We start from the raw sequence: 26,812 nt of genomic DNA, 5'->3' as shown, positions 1-26,812 counted from the left end.
ATTAAAACATAAATGCAGTGTCAGTAACACCAACCACTTCTTTTAAATAATTATCCTGCTTTTTCTTTTTAAAGTTTCTGCTCTATTTTTATTTTTTTATTTTTTGTGCACTAAATGAGTGCAATTAAGCTTGAAGTCTAAGTCTGGGAATCTAGTTCCTTTGGAAATATTTGTTTCTCTTTTATATTTCTAGTTATTGTCTAAATCCATCTGATGCTAAAAATAATCTGTTGTGAAAAATCATAAATCAAAATTATTTCCTCTGTTGTATACATGAAAATTCTGAATTTATGAAGATGTGCATGTAACATTTTCACCCGTTAATCACCTTCAGACTTAAAAATCACAGAAACATTTCAGGCAATCAGAAAAGGACAAAAAATTTCTTTAATTGATTCCTCAGAGAATTTTATTTTTCCAGGTTGCAAATTATGTTTTCTATTTGGCTGTTTCAGGAGATATACAAACGAAATACAGGACAGAGACAAATGAAATGCTAATGAGAAGTAGGATGACATTAAAAAATCTCTGTTTGATCTGTTGGGAACAAAGGCAGTTGACTATCTGGGGAATACAAATAAACATGAATAAGGAATTTTTAACCCTTGCAAAGCCACAAGCTTCATTTGGCTTGGAGAGAGCCACTGGGCAGGACCTTCTTTTGCCACTGCTGGTAGGAGTGTCATTGGGGTTCTGAAATAGGTGCATCACACAGAATCCCCACCTGCAATGCGTGCGAAGTGCTCAGGAGAAGTGCCCATTGTTGATGCTCCTCCTAGTTGCAAGGTCTTCAGTCAAGTCCCCCAGGGATCAACAGAGCAATCAACCCACATATGGGCTTTCTCTGTCCTTTGCCACTGGTGAGTGTGATCAGTATGGTAGATTTTAAAAATGCAGTGATGGGATTCTACTGTGTTAAAATCCCTTTCATTTTTTTCTATTTGAACACTTGTAAGCTTTGCAATTATGCCACCAGGGGCTTATGATCATATGAAGTCAATTTTGAAGTACTCTTGCCAGGTGTGGTAGTGCTCACCTGTAATCCCTGCTGCTTGGGAAGCTGAGGCAGGAGGATCACAAGTTTGAGGCTAGCCTGGGCAACTTTAACTTGGTCTTAAATTAAAAAATAAAAAGGGCTGGGGCAGTAGCTCAGTGGTAGAGTACCCTTGGGTTCAATCCCTAGGGTCTCCCTTCTCTCTCTCTCTCTCTCTCTCTCACACACACACACACACACACACACACACACACACACACACAGTTAAACTATTCTTTAATACTCCTTTCATACATATTTTACCCCATATATAAAGTTGGGATAAAAATAAGTTTAAGGAAAGTAGGAAGATAAACTGACAGACTATTGAAAACACTATAAATTTACCTTGTTCTTCAAATGTTTTGAGGATTAGAAAAAGTTTTAGTGTTTTCAAATATTTTAAGATTTATTGTAAACCCTCTATCTGAATATTTGTCTCTATGGGGGTGAGTTCATGTTCTTTTATTCTGAACACAGTATGCGCTCAATAAATGATTGTTGCAAGAATGAATGGTGATAGAGATATTTAGGTTTCTTTTTTGTTATACTGGGTAAAATCTGTAAGTAGTGTTATTTTTGCCCATGACATTTATGGAATAAGACAAAGTTCAGTACAAGAATTGATTTAAAGTAATGCTTATAAGAATGTGACATTTACAGGTAGAAATTTAAACGATTAAAAGAAAGCCAGGGTCTGCTTCTGAATTTCTAACTAAATACACATGCTTGACTAGGAGGATGGACATGAATGAATACTCGTGAATGAATTTCATAAGGGAAAACTTCATTATGAGCTGTGAAACTTTAAATTAACATAAAGAAAACACAATTATTTGTAAAAACGACCCTCTACATTAAGAGAAATGACAACTCTCTTTAAACTTGCATTCTCAATATCGTCTGTGCAAAATTGCTTTGTAGTGTCCTCAAAAATGGGTGTGTGTGGCCGATTGTGTTGAAAACATCCCCTTGCATGGTGCTCAATGAAGCCGTGGGACCTGCCCTTTCCTTTAACTGGCTGGAGTCTGGCAATTGGTCTGGATATGTGACACCTGCAGGACAGGCAGCAGCAGCTGGAAGGCATCCTGAATGTAGGTTGTGCTGTTGCAGCCCTGAGAGGGAAAGAACACAGCCCAAGGTTACTCTTGCTGTCAGCCTTGACCTTGACAATCCTCCCAATTGGATGATGTTCCTTTCCGTTTGAGAAGAACATTATGAAATGTTTATAACGTCGGTGCTTACAGCAAATGTAAACACATTCTTCTAGACGGAGTATTTTTGCTCTTGTTTATACTTACAGAGAAGAATTCACTCAAAATGAGGTGAATTGCTTAAAAGCCACGGGGACTTTTAAAGCACATAGGTGTACATATATCAGTGAAATCCACCGCTTCCCCAGGTCAGCTTACTGCTCTGAAATCTCATGAAGGCACAGTATGAAGGAGGTCCTGTGTTAACCCATAGCTGGATAAACCAAATGGTCTGCATTAAGCTAACTGGAAAATATCATGGTAGAATTATTCATGGTAAATCCTTGAACAGTGTCATCCACCCATGAGTGTTGGTGTTTTCTGCTTGGTTTGGATATCTGATATGGCCTTTAAACTTTATGGTATAAACTTTAAATGGCTTCTCAGTTTAATACTCTAGTCGCATGCCGTTTATGCACTGTGGTAGGCTACCAAACAGTATTAAACAGAGAGGCCATTTCAAGTTTAGGGTGGAGCTGGAGTATATAGCCCAGTGCTAGTGTTGGTCTAGTATGTGTGAGGCCCTGGGTTTGATCCCAGCCCCACTAAAAAAATAAATAAATAAAATAAATAGATAAATTTAGTGTAACTAATGTATATGAAGACTTCTATATGGGGGGGGGGATGAGTAAACATGGGACTTCGATCTTGTGAACAATTAATCTAATGCTCTCTGGCAACCAGGGAGAGTTTCCTGTTCCATATTCTGCTTCTTGCTGCCAATGCTTAGCTGCGTCTGCCTGCTGGACGTCCCTACAGCCCCCGTCCCTTCCAGTTGACTTTATTTCACTGTGTGGCTGTGTCCTAAACACTAGCACTCAGCGCCCCCACTTGTTATTTTTGTGCCTGGGCTGTTTTTTGAGGACACAAGTCCTCACAATACTACTATAAATATTTAGGTAGTCCCTTCCCAAGTTTTGTAATTTCCAAAGTCTGACATTGATGTCAACTTCAGAAAGGAAAACACCACTGTATATGCCTGGCTGGTGTTCAGCCTCCGGCTGCGAACATCTTGTGGCTTCAGGTGGGTGCCCTGTGGCCAGAGATGGGCCCGTTTCTTACAGTCTGGCCCCTGATGGAAGATTTCCTCCACCATCCACAGGTAGAGCACAGAGCCCGTACTCCACCACCAAGGTGGCTTCCTGAGCCTTTTTTCTTCTCCGCACATCACTGTTTTTGGCAAAGCCAGAGCAGTGTTGGGACAGCTTTGTGTCAGTACAGCCCCTGGTGAGCAGGCAGATAGGGGATGGTGGCCTGGTCACTGCACAGAGGGGAAATAGCCTGCTTGTCATTTTTTTTTTTTTTAACCAGCCTGGAGCTCAGGTCCAGTTAAGCCAAAGGTTACTGTGAATGGAGGGAAGGGCCCATTTTAACAAAAATCACCACCGGGCAAGGAGCCCTCATGGCAGCCAATAATCATATTGTTAAATCTAGTGTCAAACTTGACAGCAGAAATCCACCTCTGCCAGAGGAAACAGTGATGGAAATAACATGCAAGCTTAGCATTTCTTTTTATAATCAGGGATTCTTGAAAATTGGGTATTGTTGCTTCACCAGAGGATTTACAGCTGGTTGAGCTACACAACCGTTCTCAAAAGAGACTGTTGGTGATAAGATTTTGAATTGCAATACAACGTGGTGCCTGGGAGAAAGACAAAGAAGGAAAAAAACTGTAGCTTCCACCTTGGCTTTGATCAGAAGCACCCCCTCTCCTGTGGCTACTTACCTCTAACAACACACTATTGATCATGGGGTTAAGAACCTCAGCCTTCTTCTTGCTCTGTGGGATCAAAAGTATGAAATTGACAGATTAGGGGCTTGGGCTGCAAGGCTCGCCATTTAAAATAAAACGTAAGACACTGGCTCTGTTGGAGGATCTCTTAGAAGGGGAGGCGTGGAATGCTGGCTGTGTAGGCCAGGCTTCGTATTTGGTGCTTCCCCTACACCATCTCATTTAATTCTGACATTTGATTTCTCACTTAAACTCCTAGGAGGTAGGTAGGTACTGTAATAATCCCAGTTTCAACATGAGAAATGGGAATCAGGAAGGTTGAGTAAATAGTGTAAGGCCACATAGCTAGAAATGTAAACTCAGACCTTTTTAACTATTGAAACTACTTATAGTAGGTCTGGGAGTTCGGTGAGGTGAACTGTACAAGTACATAGTTGGATACTATATTTAAATTTTGATAATTTGTTCATCATTTTTGTACTTTTTATTGTAAAAATACTGTATTAAAATATCTATATAGCTTACTTTTTTTCCCCTAATTTTTCTCCTGGGCACTCTCAAATTTTGCAGGAGGGTTAAGTCCTCCATTTACCTCTCTTGGTCTCAGCCCTATTCTAGTCTCTCCCCCCGACCCTTTGCTTCTTTTAGATGCAAACACAAGTACTTGGCTATAGTGCATCTTCCAGAAGAGCAGCAAAATTATAGCATCCTTAAATATATTTTGCAAACAGGTCTGCAGATCTGAGTTTGAAAAACATGAATATATGTAAAGTATGGGCTGAAAAGCCTAGTTAAAAGCAGGTATTCAAAAAGTGAGAGTGAGTGTTAAGTAGCCTTACCCTTAGTTATTTTAGTCTCCACTATCTAAAATGCTGGGGCTGGGGCTGTAGCTCAGTGGCAGAGCACTTATCTAGCTTGTGTGAGGCACTGGGTTCGAGCCTCAGCACCATATAGATAGATAGATAGATAGATAGATAAATAAATAAATAAATAAATAAATAAGGCATTCTGTCCGTCTACAACCACAAAAACAATTTTAAAAAATAAAATGTTCAACCTACTTTTAGATGATAAATTATTAAAGGAACTGGAGAGAGAGAGAGAGAGAATACGCTTAATATGTTGGTTTCCCTTACTGTAATGCAAGAGTTTATGGCAAACAAAAGCATATAAATTAAATATCTCTTCCCAGAGCACACCACTTTCATTGATGTTATTAAAGGTAAAGTAATGCCCTACAGAGGAAACCATAATGGAGTCTTGGGAAAAAACTCTTTAAAAACCCAGTCATTTTAGTAAGTAACCAGAGAATCTATTATGGTATTTGCTTTCATGTTTATTTGATTATCAATAAACCTCTAAAATATAATCAAAATGAGGGCAATAAAATGACATTGGTTTTCAGAATCAATGAGATGTGCAGGCAATTTAAATAGAGTCTGGAGAGCAATATATACTCATTGTCTTCAAGTTATGAATAATGGCTGTTTTAGAGAACAGAAACAATGACTTGATGCAAATGATTCATCATAGCACAAGATTAGGGGCATTATTGTGGTGAGATGGCATTTCAGGAAATTCTATTTTAGATTCAGGTTTTTCTTTCTCCAAAATCATACTGTGTGTGGTCCTGGTTTTGTGCATGCAAACGTTTGTACACATCCATACATATGCACACTTATACAAGCTCAAGTACACACCATCTGCTAGAGCCTTGCTACATAAAATGTGGACTACGGGTCAGGAACATTCTAATCATCTGAGAGCTTATTAGCAATGAAGCCGCTCAGTGTTCATCCCAGGTGTATTGAATCAGAATGTGCATTTTAACAAGGTCTCCAGGTGATTTGTGTGCCCATTAAGGTTTGAGAAACACAGTGCTGGAATATAATATGTGAAAAGGAAGGGAAAACAATACTATGAAAATTTTTCACTAATGTAGATAAATTAACATAAAGCATATAAAATATATAACATATACATACATACACACTCCCCTCGATGATCATAGAATACCAAACAATTGGCTCTCTGTCTGGTGCATCTGATAGGCAGCTGATTGAGAGATCAACTAAGAGGCCTGGGCGACCTGTGGATCACCCCTCTGAGCCTTGGTTTCCTCATCTAAGTGTGTGTGAAGGAGCAAGGGGAGAGAACAGTAGAGCCCTGGGAACCTGAATTGCCAAGTCTATCCTGTTCCTGATTAAGCCCTCACACCTCTTTGTAAACCTAGGATTTCCGCTTAAGTCCGTGGGCACTGGGTAACTTAGACAACACCGAGCACACTAATGCAATCTCTCTGTGAACTTCCATCTCCCCCCTTACCGCTTGCATACAGTGAAGGTCTATGGCTGAAGGTCTAAAATTAGACAAATGTAAAAGCTGCTATTTTGCAAAAGAGGAGGGTCAAACCAGGTTCCTTGAAAGCAGAATGAATAGGCAGTGTGTATCTCACCCCTTTGTTAACCGAGTCATCTATAGAAGCATGGGGTACACAATTATTTTTGGCTTCTTCAAAGAACTGTTCTTGAGTACTTCCCGTAAGGGGAAAGGGGTGCACTCCATAGCCAGGTGGGTCTTCATGATATGACCCTGTCCCTAGTCACTGCTGAGTGATATCCCAAGGTGGACCTTTGACCCATGCTCATCAGCCTCAGAAACCTTCTCACCCAGGAAATAGGAATCTGAATGGAGAGACACAGGGGCTGGGAAGCGCTGTTGTTGAGTCACATTAATAGCAACACTTTTAGAGCATGTGTATGAGCTCTGGAGGTTTTCCACTACCTTTCATAAAGCCCCATTTTAGTCTAAAACATTTAGAATTTGCTTCTGTTGCTTCTTGTTTGGGGTTGAAATGTGCCCTCCCGAAAAGGAAATGCACATTGAAGTTCTAAGCCCAAGGACCTCAGACTATGATCTTACTTGGAGAAAGGGTTGTTGCAACCATATCGATCACACTCTAATCCAACATGAATGGTGTCCTTACAAGAAGAGGAAAATCTGGACACAGACATGCATGGAGCAAAACAATGTGTGAAGACCCACAAGGAGAAAATGATCATAGGAAGACAGAGATACTGGAGGTTTTTAGTCACAAACCAAGGAAAGCTTTGGGCTCCCAGAAGCTGGAAGAAGCTGAGAAGGATCCTCCCCTAGAGTCTTCAGAGAGAGCATGGCCCTGCTGACACCCAGGTTTCTGACTTCTAGTGTCCAGATCTGTGAGAGTAAATTTCAGTTTTTATGCTACCCAGTTTGTTGCACGTTGTTATAGTAGTCCTGGAAAACTAACATACTTGGAACCAAAAAACACCATTACTAAAACAGGATTTAAACCCTGTTGTTAATGTTTTTTGGTTAAAGCTGAAGTGTGGCAATACTTCCAAAATAAACTGTGTAGCTTATAAAATAGACTGAGGGTACAGTAAATAAGAAAACCCAAGATTAATTATTTTAATAGAGATTCCTAAATTACATATATATTACAGATATTAAGTAATGAAAGGGATTTTCATTTGATACTTTATTTATATCACAGTGGTGGGGACTGAACCCAGGGAAAGTGCTCTAACACTAAGCTATACCTCTTGCCCCTGACACTATTTATTTATTAACAAACTATGAAAACCAGGCCCACAGGGGTCTGAAAACTCACTCAACATCTCATCTGAGATGTGGGACTAGAACCTGGTGGGAGGAGAGCGCTAGGCTGCCTAATGTTAGACAAGGTGCTCTTGGCCTAATTTTAGCAAACATCCTGGCTTGGCTCCTGTCTGTGGAGGTCCCCCAAAAGGTACTGTACACAATGGAATATTACTCAGCCATAAAGAAGAATGAAATTATGGCATTTTCTGGTAAATGGATGGAACTGGAGATTATCATGCTAAGCGAAATAAGCCAGTCCCCCCAAAAAACAAAGGCTAAATGTTCTTTCTGATATGTGGACGATAACCCACAATAAAGGAGGGGAAGTATAGAAGTTCACTGGAACAGACAAAGGGGAATGAAGGGAAGGAAGAGGGATGGGAAGAGGAACAATAGTAGAATGAATTAGACACAGCTTTCCTATGTTCATATATGAATACACAGCCAGTGTAACTCCACATCATGCACAACCACAAGAACGGGATCCTAGCTGGAACAAGTTATACTTATTTTATATATATATTTATAAAAATGTGTCAAAATATGCTCTACTGTCATTTATATCTAGGAAGAACAACGACAATAATGAAAAGGTGCTGCATATCCCACTCTTTCTTTCAGACCTACTTCCCTTAAAAAGGTAAAGTTTTTGAAAAAAAAAGATCAATATTATAATCTTACCCCAACAGTTGTTAACAACTTCGTAAACTTCTTGGATAAGGAAGCCACTTCATTGCACATTGCTGTAGTTAACCTGAAATATGAAAAAAGGGGTTTGAGGATTTTTAATAAAGTAAAATAATTTAATTGTCATGACAATTATTGATATGAATGCGTGCTACATCAAGTTTGAAGTTGCTCAACAGAAATGGCAGCTGAGTTTTCCTCAACAATCTTCCATGATTTATAATCACAGTTTAATCAAATTCTGATTTTTATCTCCATGCTTAATTAAAGAATCATCATCTAGTTCCTTTGACCTCTTTTTAGAATCAAAACTGCGCAGGAAAATATCAAGCGTGAGCTCCACATCTATAGGGGCATAAACTCTGGCCAGCTGGCTTTCCTCCCACTTTTTGGTCATTTAAAAAAAAATAATGAACATTCACTGAGGCACTCTGTTAAGTACTTATATTCCTAATCATATTTAACCCTCATAGTGCCCTCATAGATTATAGCATTATTCCCATTTTATATAGATGAAGAAACTGACTGTTATGAGAGTGAATGACCTATCTAGGCATATGGTAGTACTTGGTAGAGGGGGGAGATTCAAACTCAGGTGTCTCTATGTTTTGATTATGTTTTTTACCAGATGCCTCAAAATAAAGATCCTATAGAATGTTTTTAAGATTTATATCCAAATTCCTTTGGCCATTCTGCTTCCACCCCAGAAAATGAAGTAAGGTAGAAATATTTAATGAAAACCACATTTATCCTGACATTTCAGATGATGACAAAACTGGAAACAATATAATTGCCTAATCTATGAGTTCTGTCTAATTTTCTCCTAACAATCAGTGTATGACTTTTGTGAATAGTGATTAAAATGCTATTGGGAAAAACAACCCCAAGTTAAGAACCTTATATGTTACAAGATCTAGTGAAGTCATTAGGTGTTTCTGATAAATAGAAGTCCCATCTAACCTACACATTCAGGCTTGATGAGCTATATCCCTCCCTCCATCCATCCATCCGCTCAAAACTTATCTGCAAAAAATATCAAGAATAAGGCCAGCAGGCAGCCCCAATTCTATGTTCCTGGGCAGGGGGGTGTAGAAACAGTCATCGTATGGAAAAGTCAGAGGCTTAGAAGGGTTGGGACAATCAGGGATGGGAATCAGAGTGGAGCTAAGAGCAAGGTCCTGCTGTCCACACGCAGGGGCTTGTGAACTTCAGCTCTCCTCTTTCAAATCAGCACTACAAAAATAAAATAGTACCTATATATTGTCCTTGATAGTTGAAGCTTTTCCTGTTTTGTCCTTTCCTATTTCCTCTATATTGTCAAAGTCAATACATAATCTTTCTAGGAATATTACACGGGTGGATTATGTGGTTCTTCTAACATCCTTGATTTTATATGCTTAGATATGAAAGTCTAGACTAGATGACAAATCTTACAAGTGAGAAAAAATGGCATCAGGACAACGACACTAATAGTGACTTTTTGGAAAGTCCTTCAATTAAAACTGACTCCCTAACTTACTCTGTCAAATGCACTAAGCCATAAGCAAAGATCAGTTAGCTGGCGAAGGGAATGAGAGTACTGGGACATGTATGTATGTGTGCATCCCCCCATATATTTTCAGGAGGCTCCTATTCTGTTCCTGTTCTTAATAATAATGAGAAAATATTTGGATAGATGCTAATTTTCTGTATCATAATAAATAGTCAAGTGCATAACACTTAATGATTTATTTTTCATCTCCATACCATCTATTTTCATGAACACTCCATACCCAAGTATTTTCATGTGTATGTGAATATACATATCTATCTCTTTTTCTCTCTATATATGTATATGTAGATATATATATATATATATATATATATATATATATATATATATTTAATTTTACCAAATAAACTAACAATAGTTACTATTTATTGAAGAAAAAAACTAGGAACACACACACACACACACACACACACGAGTGCACAATCCACAGTGAACTGGCTTGTTACATTAGTGCCCATCATCACCACAGCTCAGGACATGCGGAGCTGGTCTGAGTCCCTGGGAAAGGTGAAGTGTGTCTCTTTATTTTTGTGAAACTAGCTGAGAAGTCACATAAGAGTGTCCTTCCTCTATTTGTATGGTATGTTGAAAATATAATTTTCCCAAGGTCTGTACTTCTAAGACTTCAATCTATCAAAATAAACACTTTCATAGCTCTGAATGATTTAGTGTGTCTTTCCTTAAAACTCTTCATCAATAATTCCTAGAGTGTTCATCATCTTCTTGCTAACACAATGCATTTCTTAAGGGCATCCTCATTTCTTAGATGACCACAGAACAAGGAAATTAGTTGAGTTGAAACCCAAACCTTTAGTTGTTCAGGGTGTGTGTATACAAGTGGCACAGATATGTATGTACACTTGAAAAAATAAGAATTAAAAGTTGAACTTACTTTATCAGCACTTTTGCTTGGTCCTGAGCTGGTTTCTCCTCTTCTTGTCCGTGAAGAATTAATTCTGCCACTTTGTGAAGCTGCTCAATACAGCGCGCAGTGACTTCTGCCAGACTTTCAATGGACAACATGTACACTTCCTGGTAGGAAAAAAGGCAAGAAAATTATCTGCTGAGCAGATGCTTTTTAAAAAGGCCTGTGACATTAAAACTTAATGGTTCTTTGCTTTTGGTCCTGGGGATTGAACCCAGGGCCTTGTACATGCTGAGCACATGTTCTGCCACTGAACTACACTTCTAGTCCCTAAACAGAATTCTTCATTAGCAAAACACCAAATAAAACATGAAAAAGTTGTACATCTAAAACTTTTCTAAGTGAAATGCTACCATAAAATGGAAATGCTCCCAGGTCCCCAGGGAACGTGGCAAGCCTATTCTCAATTGTGTCCCCAGCAGTATGAGCAATATTGGGACCCAGCAGACAGGTGCTAAAAAGGTGTGTGGAAGGGAGGCTAGATGGACAGACCTTGCCATTTTTCCTTAGAGAGATCTGGTTTGAAAAGCTACTTTCTTTCAAATTAAAATCCAACATAAGGTGCAATTATTGCAAACTCCTTTTCGAACATGAGCAGGACAAGTATGCACACATAAATTTATTAAACGACGGAACAAAGGCTACAGCAATGAAAGTTTCTGAAAAAACAGCTTCAGTTACCTCATTAGTTATGGAGCATAAAGACGTTTTATAGTAACAAATTTGCATAAGATGGAAATTTACTCTAAAGATAAATCAATTATGTTCTTAAAGGTCTTTTCCCCTTTAAATTATAATTGCAAAAGCAATGGAGAAAAGCTACAAGTTCCACGCTAAGCTACAAACTGTCTTGGCAGAGAGGATTTTTTTTTGTGTTTATTACATTCCTATACATATTTCTATAATGTCAGACAAGGTACAAATCATAAGGCAACGGCCCCTCCTCACTTAAAATTAGGCTGCTAAACCAGGCACAGTGGCAAACGCCTGTAATCCCAGCTGTGTGGGAGGCAGAGAGAGAAGAATCTTGCAAGTTTGAGGCCAGCCTCAGCCACTTAGTGAGACCCTGTCTCAAAAAAAAAAAAAAAATTAAAAGGCTGGGGGGGGGGTGCAGCTTAGTGGCAGAGAGTCCCTGGGTTCAATCCCCAGGAACTACCCCCCCCCCCCCCCCGCCGAAAAAAAAACTACCTCAAAACACAGAAAACAAAAAGGCTCCTAATAAAAGTAACACATAACCGTCACCCTGCAGGTGAACAATGGAGAATAAATTTACCTCTACAGTCTTAGTTCCTTTTTCTTCCTTTTTGCTTTCTTGAGGATCTTCAGCTTTCTCTTCTTTTTCTTCCTGTTTAGTTTCCTCCTCTGACTCTTTGGCCACATCCACTGACACCGTGGTTTGGTCCTCTTCCACCCAGTCGTGAGCTTTCTTCATGGCCTGCAATGCGCCCAACCAAAGAATACGTGTAGTGTGCGACAGTGAAAACTAAGCCATCCCAACCCCAATTTGCTCTAAACCTCAAGGGGGGAAACTTCAGATGTTTTAAAAGTGGTGGGTCCATTCCTTAGCCTCTTTAAAAGACACTACTGATATTGGTAAAAATATGAATTTTTTTTGGAAAGGGGAACAGAATAGAAAATATGGAGAGAATATTGAAAGACCTGAGAATGCTTTAGATATTGTAATTATTAGCATTTTTTGGGGTGAGGGAGCTGAATCCAGGGGCACTTAACTACTGAGCCATATTCCCAGCCATTTATTTATTTATTTACTTAGAGATAAGTTCACCCTAAGTTGCTTAGGGCCTTGCTAAGTTGCTGAGGCTAGCCTCGAACTTGCCATCCTCTTGTGTCAGCCTCCTGAGCTGGGATTAAAGGCATGTGCCACTGAGCCTGGCTATTAGCACATATTAATAGTACAAAATAAACAGGTTTCCTTGTGACATTTTCATACAAGCATCTAATGCACTTTGGTTGTATCTATCCAGCGTTTTAAAAGGATGTTCAGATAAGAATAAAAGTGACAGTGAGACTGACAAATCTATAGACTTTTTTTCACTTTTCATGACCAACTATAAAAGATTATCAGTACTTTTTCATCTATAGGTTAGAAATTTAGCCAGAGTCAGGGCTAAAGTAAATGTCCTGATCTGATATGTTTCATGAAATTCTTAATGTTTCATGAACCTAATAATGTGTCACGCAGGGCAGATGAAAGATGGCTCTGCTCCTCCTGATTCATAGCAGGTCTTCCCACCTCCAAGGGGGAAGCGGCACTGCTGGAAAGACCTGGTGCTTGTCTGTGACCAGCTTAATTTCCGTCACTATCTGTGGCTGTAAAAATCATGGCTAAATTGAAGGTGCAGACATCATCTCCCCTGTTATTCCTGAACTTAGGGCAGACTTGCCCAGATTTTATCATTGTGGAAGCTGTTTGCTTAAGCGAAGGTTGTTTCTCAGTTTACGCTAAAACGACTGATTTTCAAGCTTGTATGTCAATACTTAACAAAGTATTGAATGGCAAGTTAGCCATAACTGTCTTTGCTGTGTCCTCTTAGGGATCAACGCTGACTCTGTTATGTAAATAAACCAGAGCAACCTTGCAGCCACCACTGGTTCCCTCCAAGCAGCAGCAGGTGCTGTAGGGAGATGGATGAGGCAATTTCCCACTGTGTTCAAGTCACTGACCTGCCAGAAGCAGTGACCCCCATCGGAGATAAAGAAATAACTCATCTCACCACCACCTCACTACCTCATTCTGCCCTTTCCTCGCCTACCTTGATAAATGAGTGCCTATGCAAAGCAGTGCTCGCTAAGGAAAAAGAAAGAAGGAGAGAGAGAACATCACATAGCTTTTAGTAATTTCTTAAGAAATTCTACAGCAAAACCTTGTACTAACCTGCAAAGTAGTATTAGAGGCACCCAGACTGTTGGAGCTGGACTATTCTTAGATGTGAGGTTGCAGTGTAAGAGGCCCCTTTAAAATTAGGAACTGTCAAGCCTCAGATTGTTTTTTTCTAGTCCCAGCCATTGTCCTGCTCACCTGTTCTTTAAGCTACTTTCTCCATCCCAGCTACCTACAGGTAATCATCTTAGGCTGAGAGTGGAAGCTGAGTTGCCTCCCCGCAGCATCAGGAGAACCAGATTGCAACTGATTCCTCTGCTGCGTCTAGTAGGCACGTTTCTTGGATTTTGCTCCCCATTTAGGAGGATCCTGCCCATGAACTGTAACGTTTGTGTAAGATGGGGGTAGCAGTCTTCCCAGTTCTGGCCAAAATGCAACTAAATTCATTTTCCCTTTGTATATCATTTTTCTCTTATTCTGGATGCAGGCAAGCGGGCCTGGGTCCCATTACCAGTAGCAACATCCCAACAGGAGGAGATCTATGGTCTACCTAGCTGAGGGCATCTCTCTGCCTAATTCTGGAAAGTCTCTTTAAAGAGGCTGGGTGTGGGGGGAGTGGAATTTGAAAAAGTCTCTGTGTGATTCTGTTTCCCTCTTCCTTTCTACATTCTAAAGATAAACACCGCTCTGATAGAACATTCTATTTCACCAGGAGAGGGTCAATGACTTGTTTAAGGTTGCAAGGTGATTACTAATAAAGCTGCAACTACAACACTGTCTCCTGATAGTCTGGAATGTTCTCTATCATTGCACTTCATTACGTTGCTTCCCCAGTTCTTAATTACAGACCTTAAACTCCCTTCCCCCGACTGTGCCCTGTGGGGTTTGGGGTTTTTCCATTTCATGGAAAAATTCTCTGGAATTTTACAACTGAGAGCCACCCCCACACCCCTTTCAAAACCCCCAAAACTCAGAATCAGAAGGTTCTGACCTTATTGAGTTTGTCAGGAGTGGCAGCAACATGTAATTCAAAGAGAAGCTCTGTAAGCATGCTAGCAAATTCTTCTCCCTTTTCTTCTAAGCCTAGAAATAGAACGTGACAGAAGTTAAGAAGCGTGATTTATGTTTCTTCCTTCAGAATGTGGCAGCTCCCTCGACTTTCCAGGCTGCAGTCGGGGTAGGCCGAGCGGGGGCTGTGGCAGTGTGCCCTCCGGCTGCTGCAGACTCAGGACGGGGTCCCTTGGCAGCAGCAGCAAGTCAGCTGCAGAGGCCTTGCTGCTGGCGGTGCACTGGGACACCCCCGGGCTGGCCTGAAGACAAGAGGGCAGGGAGGGGCCGTGTCTGTCTTGTTCACAGCTGTAAGTGATCAATAGCTATTTGTTGAAAGAAAGACTGAATGAACAAATGATTGACCTCTGCCAGGCCTGGCAGATCTGGGACAGCACTGTTGACGTGCAGACTGGTTATGCTTCGCATGGCAACCCTAGCGATCCCCAGAGTGCCCTTCCACATCCACAGAGCCACCATGCTAGGAGGCTGAATTGAGTCTCCATGGGGCGCGTACTACCTGATGTAGCAACACCATCTCTCTGGAGAAAAATTCCCCAGGTTTCCTAGGACACCTGACTGTCTTCTAATATTTCTTGAAGATCCGTTTTTCTCTTCAGACTGGAAACTATCAAAGGACAGAGCCAGGATTTATTTGGCTCACTCCTAAACCCACAGCATCTAACACTGTGTCTGGAACACAGTAGGTGCTAATATGAATATTTATTGACTCAATGATTTATTAATGAATTACATAATAGACAATATATTATCATATATCATAAAATAAAAAGAAATGAGTGGGAAATAGAAAGCTTTAAAAGCTACAATCTCATTTCTCTCATTTGTATGTACAAGGCAATGCCATTTTTAACGTTTCTGGTAGGTGTGAATGAATTGATTACATAATGGATTTAGTCCCTATTTGGGGGAAAAAATAGCCTCATGAATGTGGTCTGACTACACAATCTGAAAACCCACTGAGAAGTCTCTCCACTATTGCCAGTGGGTGAAGGCACTACCTTCAGGGAGAACTCAGCCGTGTGACAGATACTGTACCCAGCACCTGTCTGGATGTGCTATTTTTAGTTTTATAGACAAATGGTTAGTCTGCAGCTCATGAAGATAGCCAGGATAGCTCGTGGGTCTTTGTTCAAAACATTTGGCTTAGCTCAGTTTTTATTACTTATAATTCATAGAGTCTCATGAGGGAGACAGGTTAATAAACAAAACATAAGTGAAATATATATATGTCAAGTGATAAGTTTTATGGAGAAGTATAAACCAAAGGCAAGGAATAGGGGTAGCCGGGGATTGGAATTTTAAATAGGAGGTGCTGTGGTCTGAATGCTGTGTCCCTACAAATCCATATGTTGATACCAAAGTGATGGTACTAAGGTGGGTCTTTGGGAAGGTAATCAGATCATCAGCATGAAACACATGAATGAGATTAGTGCCCTTGGGAAAGAACCCCCAGGGTCAGGCTGGCCTCTTCCACCATGTGAAGATGCCACTAGAGGGCGCTGTCTATGGCCCAGAGACTGGGTTCTCATAGACCTCCCCCACCACCCCCATTTTGGACTTCCTAGTCTTCTGAACTTTGAGAAATGATTCCATGAGATTTGATTCCATCAAAAGCTGAGATTCTCTCCACCGGACAGAGGTCTTGGACTCATCCTCTGCAGGTAGACAAATAAGAGGGTGGGTGGGGCAAGCACACCTGGGCAGCAAGGACATGGTGCCATCTCCAAGCTGCCTGGTCCTTCTGGTTCTGTGTAAGGCCGTGCTGCAGCGCAGAAAGAGCCCTGGACGGGGACTCATCAAGTGTGGGTTCCACCCAGCTCCTATACTTAGTGGCTATGTGGCCTGGGACTACACAACACTTCCTCTCCTTCCATTTCCCTCTGTGTAACCCAAAGATAGTAAAAACCACCTGTCTCCTTTTCAGACCCAATAGTACAATGACTGTGGAAGTGATTTGTAGACATGGAAACTCTGTGTAAATAAACCGTTAGGTGATACCTAGATATACACATGGGGAGATTGAGCATATTTGGGAAGAATTGGCACTAAATTAGAACACAAGTACTTTGGGTAGTTCCAGCTTTTGAAAGTGCATTAATTTTATAAAATACACACTAATATCTTAGCAAGCATTTTAGGGAAAAAAAATCACAGAAAAAATGGAAGTAGATAAAAAGATATGATAATATATATTGCAAGAAAGACTATTATTGCAAACTCTTGGTCACTACAAATGGCTCAGAGGATCTTCCCTAACACAATAAACATAGAAAACCGTCGTTTAAAATCTCCTCACAGCCAGGGTAAACTAAATTAGAGACCCATGGCAGTGTGATAAAATTACATCTGCTGGAAAGACAAACACGCAAATCATTAGCTAACGTTATTAAATGTGCAGGAGCCTGATATTAATCTAAAAACGATACTTTATTACACTTTCTGAGACTCCCAAATAAATGATTTAGTTGTTAAGAGGTTTTTAGGAATATGTATGTTTATAAGAAAAAAAATGAGGAAAATGTTTTGGTTGCTTCCAGAATTTTGCTCCCTGATTTTCTGCTCACCCCACTGATACAATTCCTCTCTGAGGCTTTTGGGGAACCCCACAGTCTTTCTTGGAGTTGTGACACTGTCATAATTGGGCTGATTTAATGACAAGGCCTCTGTTCTTTTCTCCCAGTGCTTCATTAAGTGTTTGAATGGCGTTTATTTATTAAATTAAGTTAATTAAAATTAATAGTGTTTTGATAATCTGGAGATGCCCTTTGGGAAAAATGGATATATTACAGGAGATAATAGGGTTTTATCCCTTTAGGAGAGATGAATCTACCATGTTTGAAAGCATGCTGTCTAGCACTTCCGTGTGTGTGTGCGCGCGAGTGACTAAAAAAAATCTCTATTTACTGAAGCTATACATTAAAAAGGGAACACATCACCCATAGTAACATTTTCTTTTTCTTTGGTACTAGGGATTGAGCCCAGAGGCACTTAACCACTGAGCCACATCCCTTCTTTTTTCTTTTTAAAATTTTATTTTCTTTAAAGACAGGGTCTCACTGAGTTGCTTAGGGCCTTCCTAAGTTTCTGAGGCCGGCTTTGAACTTGTGATCCTCCTGCCTCAGCCTCCGAAGCCACTGGGATTTATAGGTATGTGCCACGGCACCCAACAACATTTTCTATTAAACACGATGCAATCATGTATCCTCTCCAAGGAGTGGCACCAGTTAGGGAGCAATATTGCCTTCATTTGTGTTGGCAACAATATCTCTTTGGTGTTGGGGGGACTTGGGTCCTTTTGGATCCTTTCTGAATGATACCTGAAATAGGACCAAGGTTGTGAACTTGAAGAGGAACAGATTGATGGTTGTGGTGACTGATAATCTGGGAAGGGGCATCTATTAACTTATTTAGGGCCCACAGTTAGAGCTAGTGTTTTGGTTTCATCATCAGAAGAACAAAGACAAGCCTGCCATATTTGAAGACTTTTTTTTTTTTTTTTTTTTTTGTACTGGGGATTGAAACTAGGGGCACTTTACAACTGAGCCACATCCCTTTTTATTTTTCATTTTTGAGACAGGGCCTCACTAAGTTGCTCAGCGCTTCACTAAGTTGCTGAGGCTGGCCTTAACTGGTGATCCTCCTGCCTTAGCCTCTTGAGTTGCTGGGATGACAGGTGTACACCACTGTGCCTAGCTTATTTGATGACTTTTGTAGAAATATACAGATGCTGAAAAACATTATTCCCAAACCATCTCATTTGAATATACAGTATCTAATTTGATCCTTATGTTCTGGGAAGAGACTGAGCTTCAGAAAGGTTATATCTCTGGTCTAAGGCCACATGGCAAGAAAATTTTAAAGATGTTTCCAGTCGGGCCTTTCAGATATGTGGGGAGCCACTCAGTTCAGGAAGTTGAGAGTGTGTCTTCAGATGTAGGCATGTCACCCATGGAGTTGAGCTACACTCACCTATTCCTTTGTAATCCTACCCCTTTGCCCTGTTTGGGATAGAATGTTCCATTGAAACTCCCTTTGTGTATCCCCTTCTCTTGCTCTGCCTTTGGGCGTGGCCTTCCTAGATGTCAGTCAAACTGCTGACAGCAGACATCACGAGGCTAGATTGGACCCCCTGAAACTTGACCCTTGCCTCATTTAAATGGCTTCTCTTCAATAAAAAGGGTCAGCACTTGCTCTCTCTTTCTTTCTGTGGACCCTTAAGGTCAGAGGAGCCGTCACAGGACCCAAAGAAAAAGATATCTCTGTCAGTTATGTGATTATTTTGTGCAGCCCAGTTCACCTGGAGTGACCCTGAGTGTTTTAGTCAGGAGGAACACGACACAGAGAGTCCCAGGAGAAGCCACCTGTGTCTGTGGCTGCTCTGCTTTCCAGCATAGGTGATGACATGGAAAGGAGTCACTCTCCAGGTACAAAGCAAATGTTTTACTCTATTCTCCTCCCAAATGGACAATCCAAAGTATTCATTAGGCATGTCCAACTTTAAAAAAAAATTTTTTTAAGCTACTGAGGATTGAACCCATTCTAGGCAAGCACTCAACCACTTAGCTACATCCCCAGCCCAAGCATGTCCAATGCAGAGAATATCTTTTCTCCTCTTAAGTAAGCCTTGCTTCTCATAATATAGGTTCTGGTCTCCTTAGGGGTGAAGTTACGATTTGGGCGGAAGATGATCAGGAAGTGCACGCCTGGGTCACTCTAGTGATTGTCCGCCTGACACGTCATGCCCTAGCACACTGTGGGGAAATAGTACAGCCTTGGACGGAAATGCTTCTCCCCCCCCCCCCCCAGTGCTGGGATTGAACCCAGGGCCTCACACACACTAGGCAAGTGCTCTACCACTGAGCCACAACCCCAATCCAGAACTATAATTTTTAGGTGGAGTGTAGAAACTAAAAATATGCCCTAACTCCTAAACATAGAAATTAAAAGGAATAAGAAAAAATGCAAAGAAATCCACAGCGAGACTTCCCACCACCAGCATTAATCACGTTCGACAACTTCCATGTGCAGGTGGAATTAGAAGTTGGTACATGAACTCTAATCATCGGGGCCCAGCACACTGCACTCTGGTTCATTCAACCACATCCCTCACTGTGTGCCTGTGATGTGCCAGGATTGTGCAGGACACCTGGGAAAGAATAGGAGCTCCTATTACAAATCAGTGTGGCCAGCTCCCATAGCCAGAGCAGGTGCACAGTGAATTCCAGAAGCAGAGGAGGAGCACTTGGATGAAATCATTCACCCTGTTCAAAGGGCTGTGTAGAGCAGTCTCCTAAGGATTATACCGTTAGTTTGTTTTGCTGTTTAACTTGTTTTCCTTTACCTTGTTCTTCTTGATTCTCTTCACTCTCTAATTCTTTGGCTGCAAAGATGTCTTTAATGGAAATTAGGACATTTTTTAAGAGTTCCAGCTTCTCTCCATCCAGTGATACTAAAAATGACTGAACCTGAAAAAAAAAAAGAAATAGGTCAATATAACTGTCATCTTTCCTTCTCATTAATAACATTTCCATACAGCTGTTCCCAGTTTCCCCAAGGTGATCTGTGGTATGGGCGGTAACCCTGGGTAGAATGTTGGCCTTACTGCCCATTACCTGCAACTTTGGGCATGTTACAAAAGCTTCCTGGATCTCATATTCCGTAAAACAAGATCTATGCTTCAATGTGATCTTTTTTTTTTAAAAAAAAAATATATTTTTAGTTGCAGATGGACACAATATCTTTATTTTCTTTTTAATGTGGTGTTGAGAATCGAACCCAGTGCCTCATATATGCTAGGCAAGCACTCTATCACTGAGCCACAACCCCAGCCCTCATTGTGATCCTCTGTGTGGTAAATAAGGTAATGAATATAAAGCATTTTGCACAAGTGTACATAGTAGGTGCTGAGTAAACGGTGGCACCAGCTCTTCTCTCATAATGGTTAAATACACACTTTGGCCTCAAGACTGAGTTCAGATATCAGCTGCTCACTTATAAATTATGTGACCTTGGGTCATTTATTTAGCCTTTCTAGGCTTTGGTTTCCTTATCTGTGAAATGAGGGCTAATTCTATCTACTTGAAGAGGTTGTTTGGAGGTTAAATGAAGTAATGTACTTAAAATACTTATAGTGGTGTTCAACAAATTATGTATACCTGCATATATGTACACATATGTAGACAAATAAGTGTCATACATATCCACACGTACACCTCTAGACAGGAGCTATTATACTGGGTTTACAAAAAAAAAAAAAAAATGCACCATACCCAGTTTTCTTCCCTGGCAGTCTAGAGGATGGAGGCCCAGGTCCACCAGCAGTGGCCACGGCAGATGTGAGTGAAGGGCACAGTGGGGGCCAAGGAGACAGCAGTCGCTCTGCCTTTAGGAGGGAAGAGGTGGCACAGGGAGGACTGCACAGCCCACGTGATGCTGGAACTGTGGCCGTCCCTGCTCGCTGTCTTCAGAACCCCCTTCTGAAGTCATCCTCTGTATGTGCTTAAAAATTCTATGTGCAGAAAGTCAGCAGTCCACCAGTTGATTTCAATTTCCAAAAGGGTCAAAGGGCACAGACACTACATTAAAATTGAAGCCTGACTGTAAAGTAGTGAGGTTTTAATTTTTTCATTCTGCAGGTCAAATTCTTGTTCTGGAGGAAGCGCTGGCAGAGGAGCTATGGCCCTCTTTGGAAATGTTTTAATATTCATCCCGGAATTAGGTTAGCACATCAGGATAAGAGAGAGAATTAGGGCATCCAGGATGCCAGGACTCCATTTTCCTAAAAGGTAATGTACATTATTTGTTTGGTTGTTTGGTTTTGTTTTTGGTATTGGGGAATGAATACAAAGGCACTTAACCACTGAGCCACACCCCCAGCCCTTTTTATGTTTTATTATGAAACAGGGTCTCACTAAGTTGCTTAGGGCCTTGCTAAATTGCTGAGGCTGGTTTTGAACTGCTGGGATTTCAGGCGTGTACCACTGAACCTGGCTATTGCATATCTTTATGATCGATGCAACCTGCCTGAGGCTCTCACAGGAAGCGCCCATGAGAGTTCAGCAGGGAGAAGCAAATGCACCCTGCTTGACAATCCCTAGCCACTCTTTCTTGTCCTGACCTCCTCAGAGCCTTCATTTCTGTTCCTATATTCCTGCTTTTCCCTCCTGGGGCATTCCATCATGCCATGGTGATATGCATTGAATCTCTGGGTCAGACCAACAATAAATAATAAAAAAACCCCTGTGCTCCTTAATAGATACCCGTGGACTGCTGACTGTGTGTTTGGCCCTGTGTTAAGTTCTGTCTGGGACCTGAGAGTAGAATGTGTGTCTCAGCTTTTTCTTGAGAACAAATGTGTAGTACTATTTTGAAGATATATTTTTTACTATTTTTACAGTGAGCATAAAGGCACCAAAAATTATTTATTTTTAACATTTATCACACATCACATTGTCATGCCTGTGGCTGTCCTAGAGTAAGTCTAGTGGAATATTAATGACAATAATTCCTTCTATTTCCATACAAGGGGCAGGCTGGAGGGTGGTGTGGGAATTCAAGGAGTCTGAGAATTCTGTATGAGAACCCAGCCTTTCAGGTCATGGTGTCAAGGGAGAAAGACAGAATTTATTTTCTTTAACAGTTTGTTTCAAAAATTCCTTTAACTTTTAAATCTTTGACATATGTAAGATTGCCAGATTAAAACATAGGATGTTTTGTAAAATTCAAACTTCATATAAATAATAAATATTTTCTTAAATATAAGTGTGTCCCAAGTAGTTCACAGGATATATTTATACTAAAAAAAATCATTGTTTATCAAAAGCAAAAAATTTAACTAGTCACTCTGTGGGTTTTTTTCCCTATTTATTATTTTTTTCTTTTGAAGTGCTAGGGAATCCAACCCAGGGCCTGGCGCATGCTGGGGAAGCACTCTATCACTGATCTATGCCCCTACTTGCTTTATTATTTATTTTAAAGATTTAATTTAATTTGGTTTTAAATAACAAACAATTGCATGTTTATGGGTACAATGTTTTGATGTTTTGATATATGGATACACTGCAGGATGATTCTATGAGGTTAATGAATATATCCACATATCCATCACCTTTTTTTTGCAAGGTGGGTACTGGGAATTGAACTCAGGGACATTCAACCATTGAGCCTCATCCACAGCCCTATTTTGTATCTTATTTAGAGACAGGGTCTCAAGTGAGTTGCTTAGCAATCTGCTGTTGCTGAGGCTGGTTTTGAACCCAGGATCCTCCTGTCTCAGCCTCCCGAACTGCTGGGATTACAGATATGCGCCACTGCACCCGGCCTTACCATTTTTGTGCTGACAATATTCAAAGTCTATTATCTTAGCAATCTTGAAACACACACACACACATCATAATTCACCAGTATCACCATGCTATGAACATCTCTGAAAAGCAGTCATCATGTATTTTCATTTGCTGTATTTGTGTTCTTACTGGAGGCCTGTGGACTTTAGGCTGGGTCTAGCCAAGCCACAAGATGAACTGAGCCTGAGTTCTGAATCCCTAAGTGCAGGAAAGATGCTTGCTGTCCAGGTATCCCTATCCTGACTGACACTGGAGTGAAAAGTAACTTCTACTGCTTTTCACTCATATATTTTTCGGACCATTTACTATAGCATCCAATAACTATTATTACTAAGCAAGAGAATTAATAAGTAAAACCCTAAACTTCTGTATTCCTTACTATTAATACCCCCCCCCCCAAAAAAAACAAACCAAAAAAACTCCAAGCTGGGGAAAGAGAGGCAGAGCTTGTGAAAGAAGTGTGCAAACAGAAGAAGTGTACACCTTTGCTACAGTTTAGATCTGAAATGCCCCCCAAAGCTCATGTGTTAAAGGACTGGTCCCCATCTTGGGCTGTTGGGAGGTGGTGAACCTTTAAGAGGCGGGGCCTCGTGGGAGCTCTTTAGGTCATTAGAAACTGCCCTTGAAGGGGACTGGGATTCTGGCTTCTTCCTCTTTGTCTCTTTTGCCTTGACGTGCTGCCTTACCACAGGTCTAAAAGCAACACGGCCAACCTCCAATTGTGAGCTGGAGCCTCCGAAACAATGAGCCAAAATAAGCCTTTCCCTGTAAGTTGGTTATCTCAGGAATTTGTTCTAGTGATGGAAAGCTGGCTCATGCCCTACATAGCCTGAATCTCCTTTCCAGCAATGTAAGTCCTTTGGGGCTCTTTTTCCAGGGGACAGGGCTGTTTAGAGCTGAGACTTGTGATGGAAGCAGCCAGAATGCAATCTCTCTATCAGTACAATATCTTGTTTTTATAGTAGGGCTGTGCTCCCCCTGTAATATTTATTAATAATAATAACAATTATATACAACATAAGAATGCATATAAAATAACATATCATTAACATTATAAACCTATACATACACAGCTAGCATTTTTTCAAGTGTTTATTATGTACTAAGTGTGTTGCTACTAGCTTCATAGGATTATCTCATTAAATTCTTGTAATAATGCAATGAGGTAGGTTTTATTATTATTCCTATTTCATGGATAAGGAGATTGAGGCAAAGGGGATTCAAAATCATTCAGCTACAGAGTGATTTATAATAATATAAAGTCTGGCTCTAGACATTGCTTTTTCAGGGAAAATTTTTGCGCTTCCATGAAAAATTGCATTTTTTAGATCACACTTTACTAGATTATGAGATTCTGAATCTACAGGAGCAATTTTACAACTGTGTAAATCGTGGATAGCTGATGGCAATGCAAATCAACTCTTCTCTACAAACTCAGTTAATGAATTCTGTCAGTGGAGGGACAATGTCCCCTGCTGTGGAGAAACCAGGTTTATGTCTATCTGCACATTCATTTCAACATTCCTTTACTCCATGTAAATTTGGGCTTCTCTGGCTTTCCCTTGAAGGGGTGATAACATCTGCCCGGTTTCCTCATTCAATTAATGAACTAAAAAATTTTTAATGTGTGTTTATTTTGTGTCAGCGTGAGAGTCATGATTTTGCCTTTTTTGGGAAAAATTAGCCTTAAATAGATTTATCTTTGAACTTCCACTGAAGCTCATGGATAATAAAAAAGGAAAAAAACACAGATAGTAACATGCAGCCCTATAATCTAGGGCAGGGAGGGTGTCCCCATCCTGTTTGGTTCTTGGTTGTTCATCATGTGGCAGAAGTGGTCTTTCCCTGATGAGCCAGGCATCGAGAATGGCTCAAGGGCTGGGGATATAGCTCAGTGGCAGAGTGCTTGCCCAGCATGCATGAGGCCCTGGCTTCCACCCCCAGCACAGGGGTGGGTGGGGTGGGGGAACGGGCAAGAAAGTTCATTAAAAAATGTTTCAGACTTGTAAAATCTAAAGACAAGAGGACAAGGTCTAGAGAGTCAAAATTATTTTCCATTCTGAACCTCACTTCCAAGTTCAGCTTCTTGTCCAGGGACCTGCTTCTCCCTGGTGAATGTCAGATGGCCCACAGCCCCTCCCTCACAGGAGGGCCAGAGGGTACTGCCTTGTGGCCTCCACTGTTTTTATAGTAGGGCTGCAGTCAGGCTGATGTCTCCACAAAAGAGTCACATGGACAAGTAAATGAACGGCTTTCTAGTATTTAGAATGGGGACTTTGTAAGTGCTATGTAAAAGCTTACTAAACACACACACACACACACACACACACACACACACACACACACTACTTTAAGAAGAGCTACAAACCCCATTGATGACTGCTATTTGTGTTTTGTTTTCCTGGGCCATAATGGGGGAGTGAGCATGTGCAGGACCCTCAGGGAGGCTGTGTTTCCCAGGGTTTTTTGCATGTTTCCCCAATAGACCTTTAATTCTTGGTAGGATAACTCTGTCCTTTATGACCCAGATAGTCTAACAAAGTGGCGGAATCAATAAAAGGTAATATATAAAACAAAATATACTAAAACCCTGAAATCTACAACAAACCTCAGCTGCTTTGTTGACACTGGGGAGGAATGGAAGTTTCAGGCTAAAGGGATCGTGGATCCGGGTATGACGTCACCAAAGGGAGGCACAGGCCAGGAGGCTGACAGCCAAGTTCTAGGACAGCCCTTCACACCACAAGGAGGGGTAGTGCTGACTTATTGTGTTATGGCTCTCTTGGGGCTGGTGTGGGGCAATAGCTTGGCACAGGACAGAGAGGAAATTATATGGCGTCTGTGGGGCTCATCAGGCTGTATGGCATTTGTAACCTTAGTACTGCAATACTAAGGCTCTGATGAGATACTGGCATTTCCCAGTTTCTTCATGTTTAAGAAACACACTACAAAACATGTTATTTCAAATGGCCGGTGGGGATGTACCTTGCTTTCACTTTCATTGGACAGAATTTCCAGGGCTTCCAGGTGTGACAGACCTTGATACTCATCAAAGAGCATCCCATAGTGTGCGGTTCTCTCCACCGTGAGCTGCTGCGCCAGTCTCTGCTTCTCCTTCTCCTTGGCTTCCCTTAACATCTGCAGAAACACACAACGCTTATACCCAGATGTATGCTTAAAAGCCCCACTTCCTGTAAAAGACACGTCGGGCGTGGGGTGGGGGAGGGCTGAATTTTGGTTCTGGGAAGGGTTGATTTTGATCACTTTGGAATTTTTAAAAAATTATTTTTTGATGGATGCTATTGATAATTTTTACATAATATTCTATTTTGGACTTTATATGTTCATTATGTGCAAAGCAAAGCAAAATTTCCATGCCTGGGAATGAGATGGGAAGCTCACCAAAGACTTCACAATGGTGTCCAGAGGTGTTTCCCACATGTGTGGTTAACTTTTCTATTTTCTAAAATGCCCAAATTGTCTATATTGAGCAAGTTTTAAGCACACTGGGAAAGTCTAGTCTCTTGTGACAAGATTAACTGTGAATTCCGCACCTAGGCAGACTTCAAAGCAGAAATAAGCTGATCTGATTTTCTCGCTTACATTACTTTGAATCTTTTGTGTATGAAGTTATTTGACAACTTCAATAAAAAGAATTGATAACTATAAACTCGTAATGTGTTCATCACCAGATACTAAATATAAATAGGCTTATAGATGCTTCGGCTAG

General features: G+C 40.8%; 1 protein-coding gene across 4 annotated transcripts in view; it reads right to left on the bottom strand.

Annotated features, from left to right (window-relative positions):
• Window positions 1–1,560: 1,560 nt before the first annotated feature.
• Window positions 1,561–26,812, bottom strand: part of FAM114A1 (family with sequence similarity 114 member A1) — a 60,726-nt gene continuing 35,474 nt past the window's right edge. For all 4 annotated transcript variants that reach the window (XM_081303229.1, XM_081303232.1, XM_081303230.1 and 1 more), the window contains 8 exons: window positions 26,068–26,220; window positions 20,079–20,202; window positions 14,658–14,749; window positions 12,098–12,259; window positions 10,792–10,931; window positions 8,342–8,414; window positions 4,013–4,066; window positions 1,561–2,148 (listed from right to left, as the gene is read on the bottom strand). In XM_081303229.1, the coding sequence (XP_081159355.1) occupies window positions 2,047–2,148; window positions 4,013–4,066; window positions 8,342–8,414; window positions 10,792–10,931; window positions 12,098–12,259; window positions 14,658–14,749; window positions 20,079–20,202; window positions 26,068–26,220 (900 nt within the window). In that variant the 3' untranslated portion in view covers window positions 1,561–2,046. The remainder of the gene's footprint in view (window positions 2,149–4,012; window positions 4,067–8,341; window positions 8,415–10,791; window positions 10,932–12,097; window positions 12,260–14,657; window positions 14,750–20,078; window positions 20,203–26,067; window positions 26,221–26,812) is intronic.

The sequence above is a fragment of the Spermophilus citellus genome, assembly GCF_964194105.1.
Source record: "Spermophilus citellus genome assembly, chromosome: 8".
Classification (NCBI taxonomy): Eukaryota; Metazoa; Chordata; class Mammalia; order Rodentia; family Sciuridae; genus Spermophilus; species Spermophilus citellus.
The sequence above is the reverse complement of the archived record's forward strand: the minus strand, read 5'-3'. Positions and strand labels throughout refer to the sequence as shown.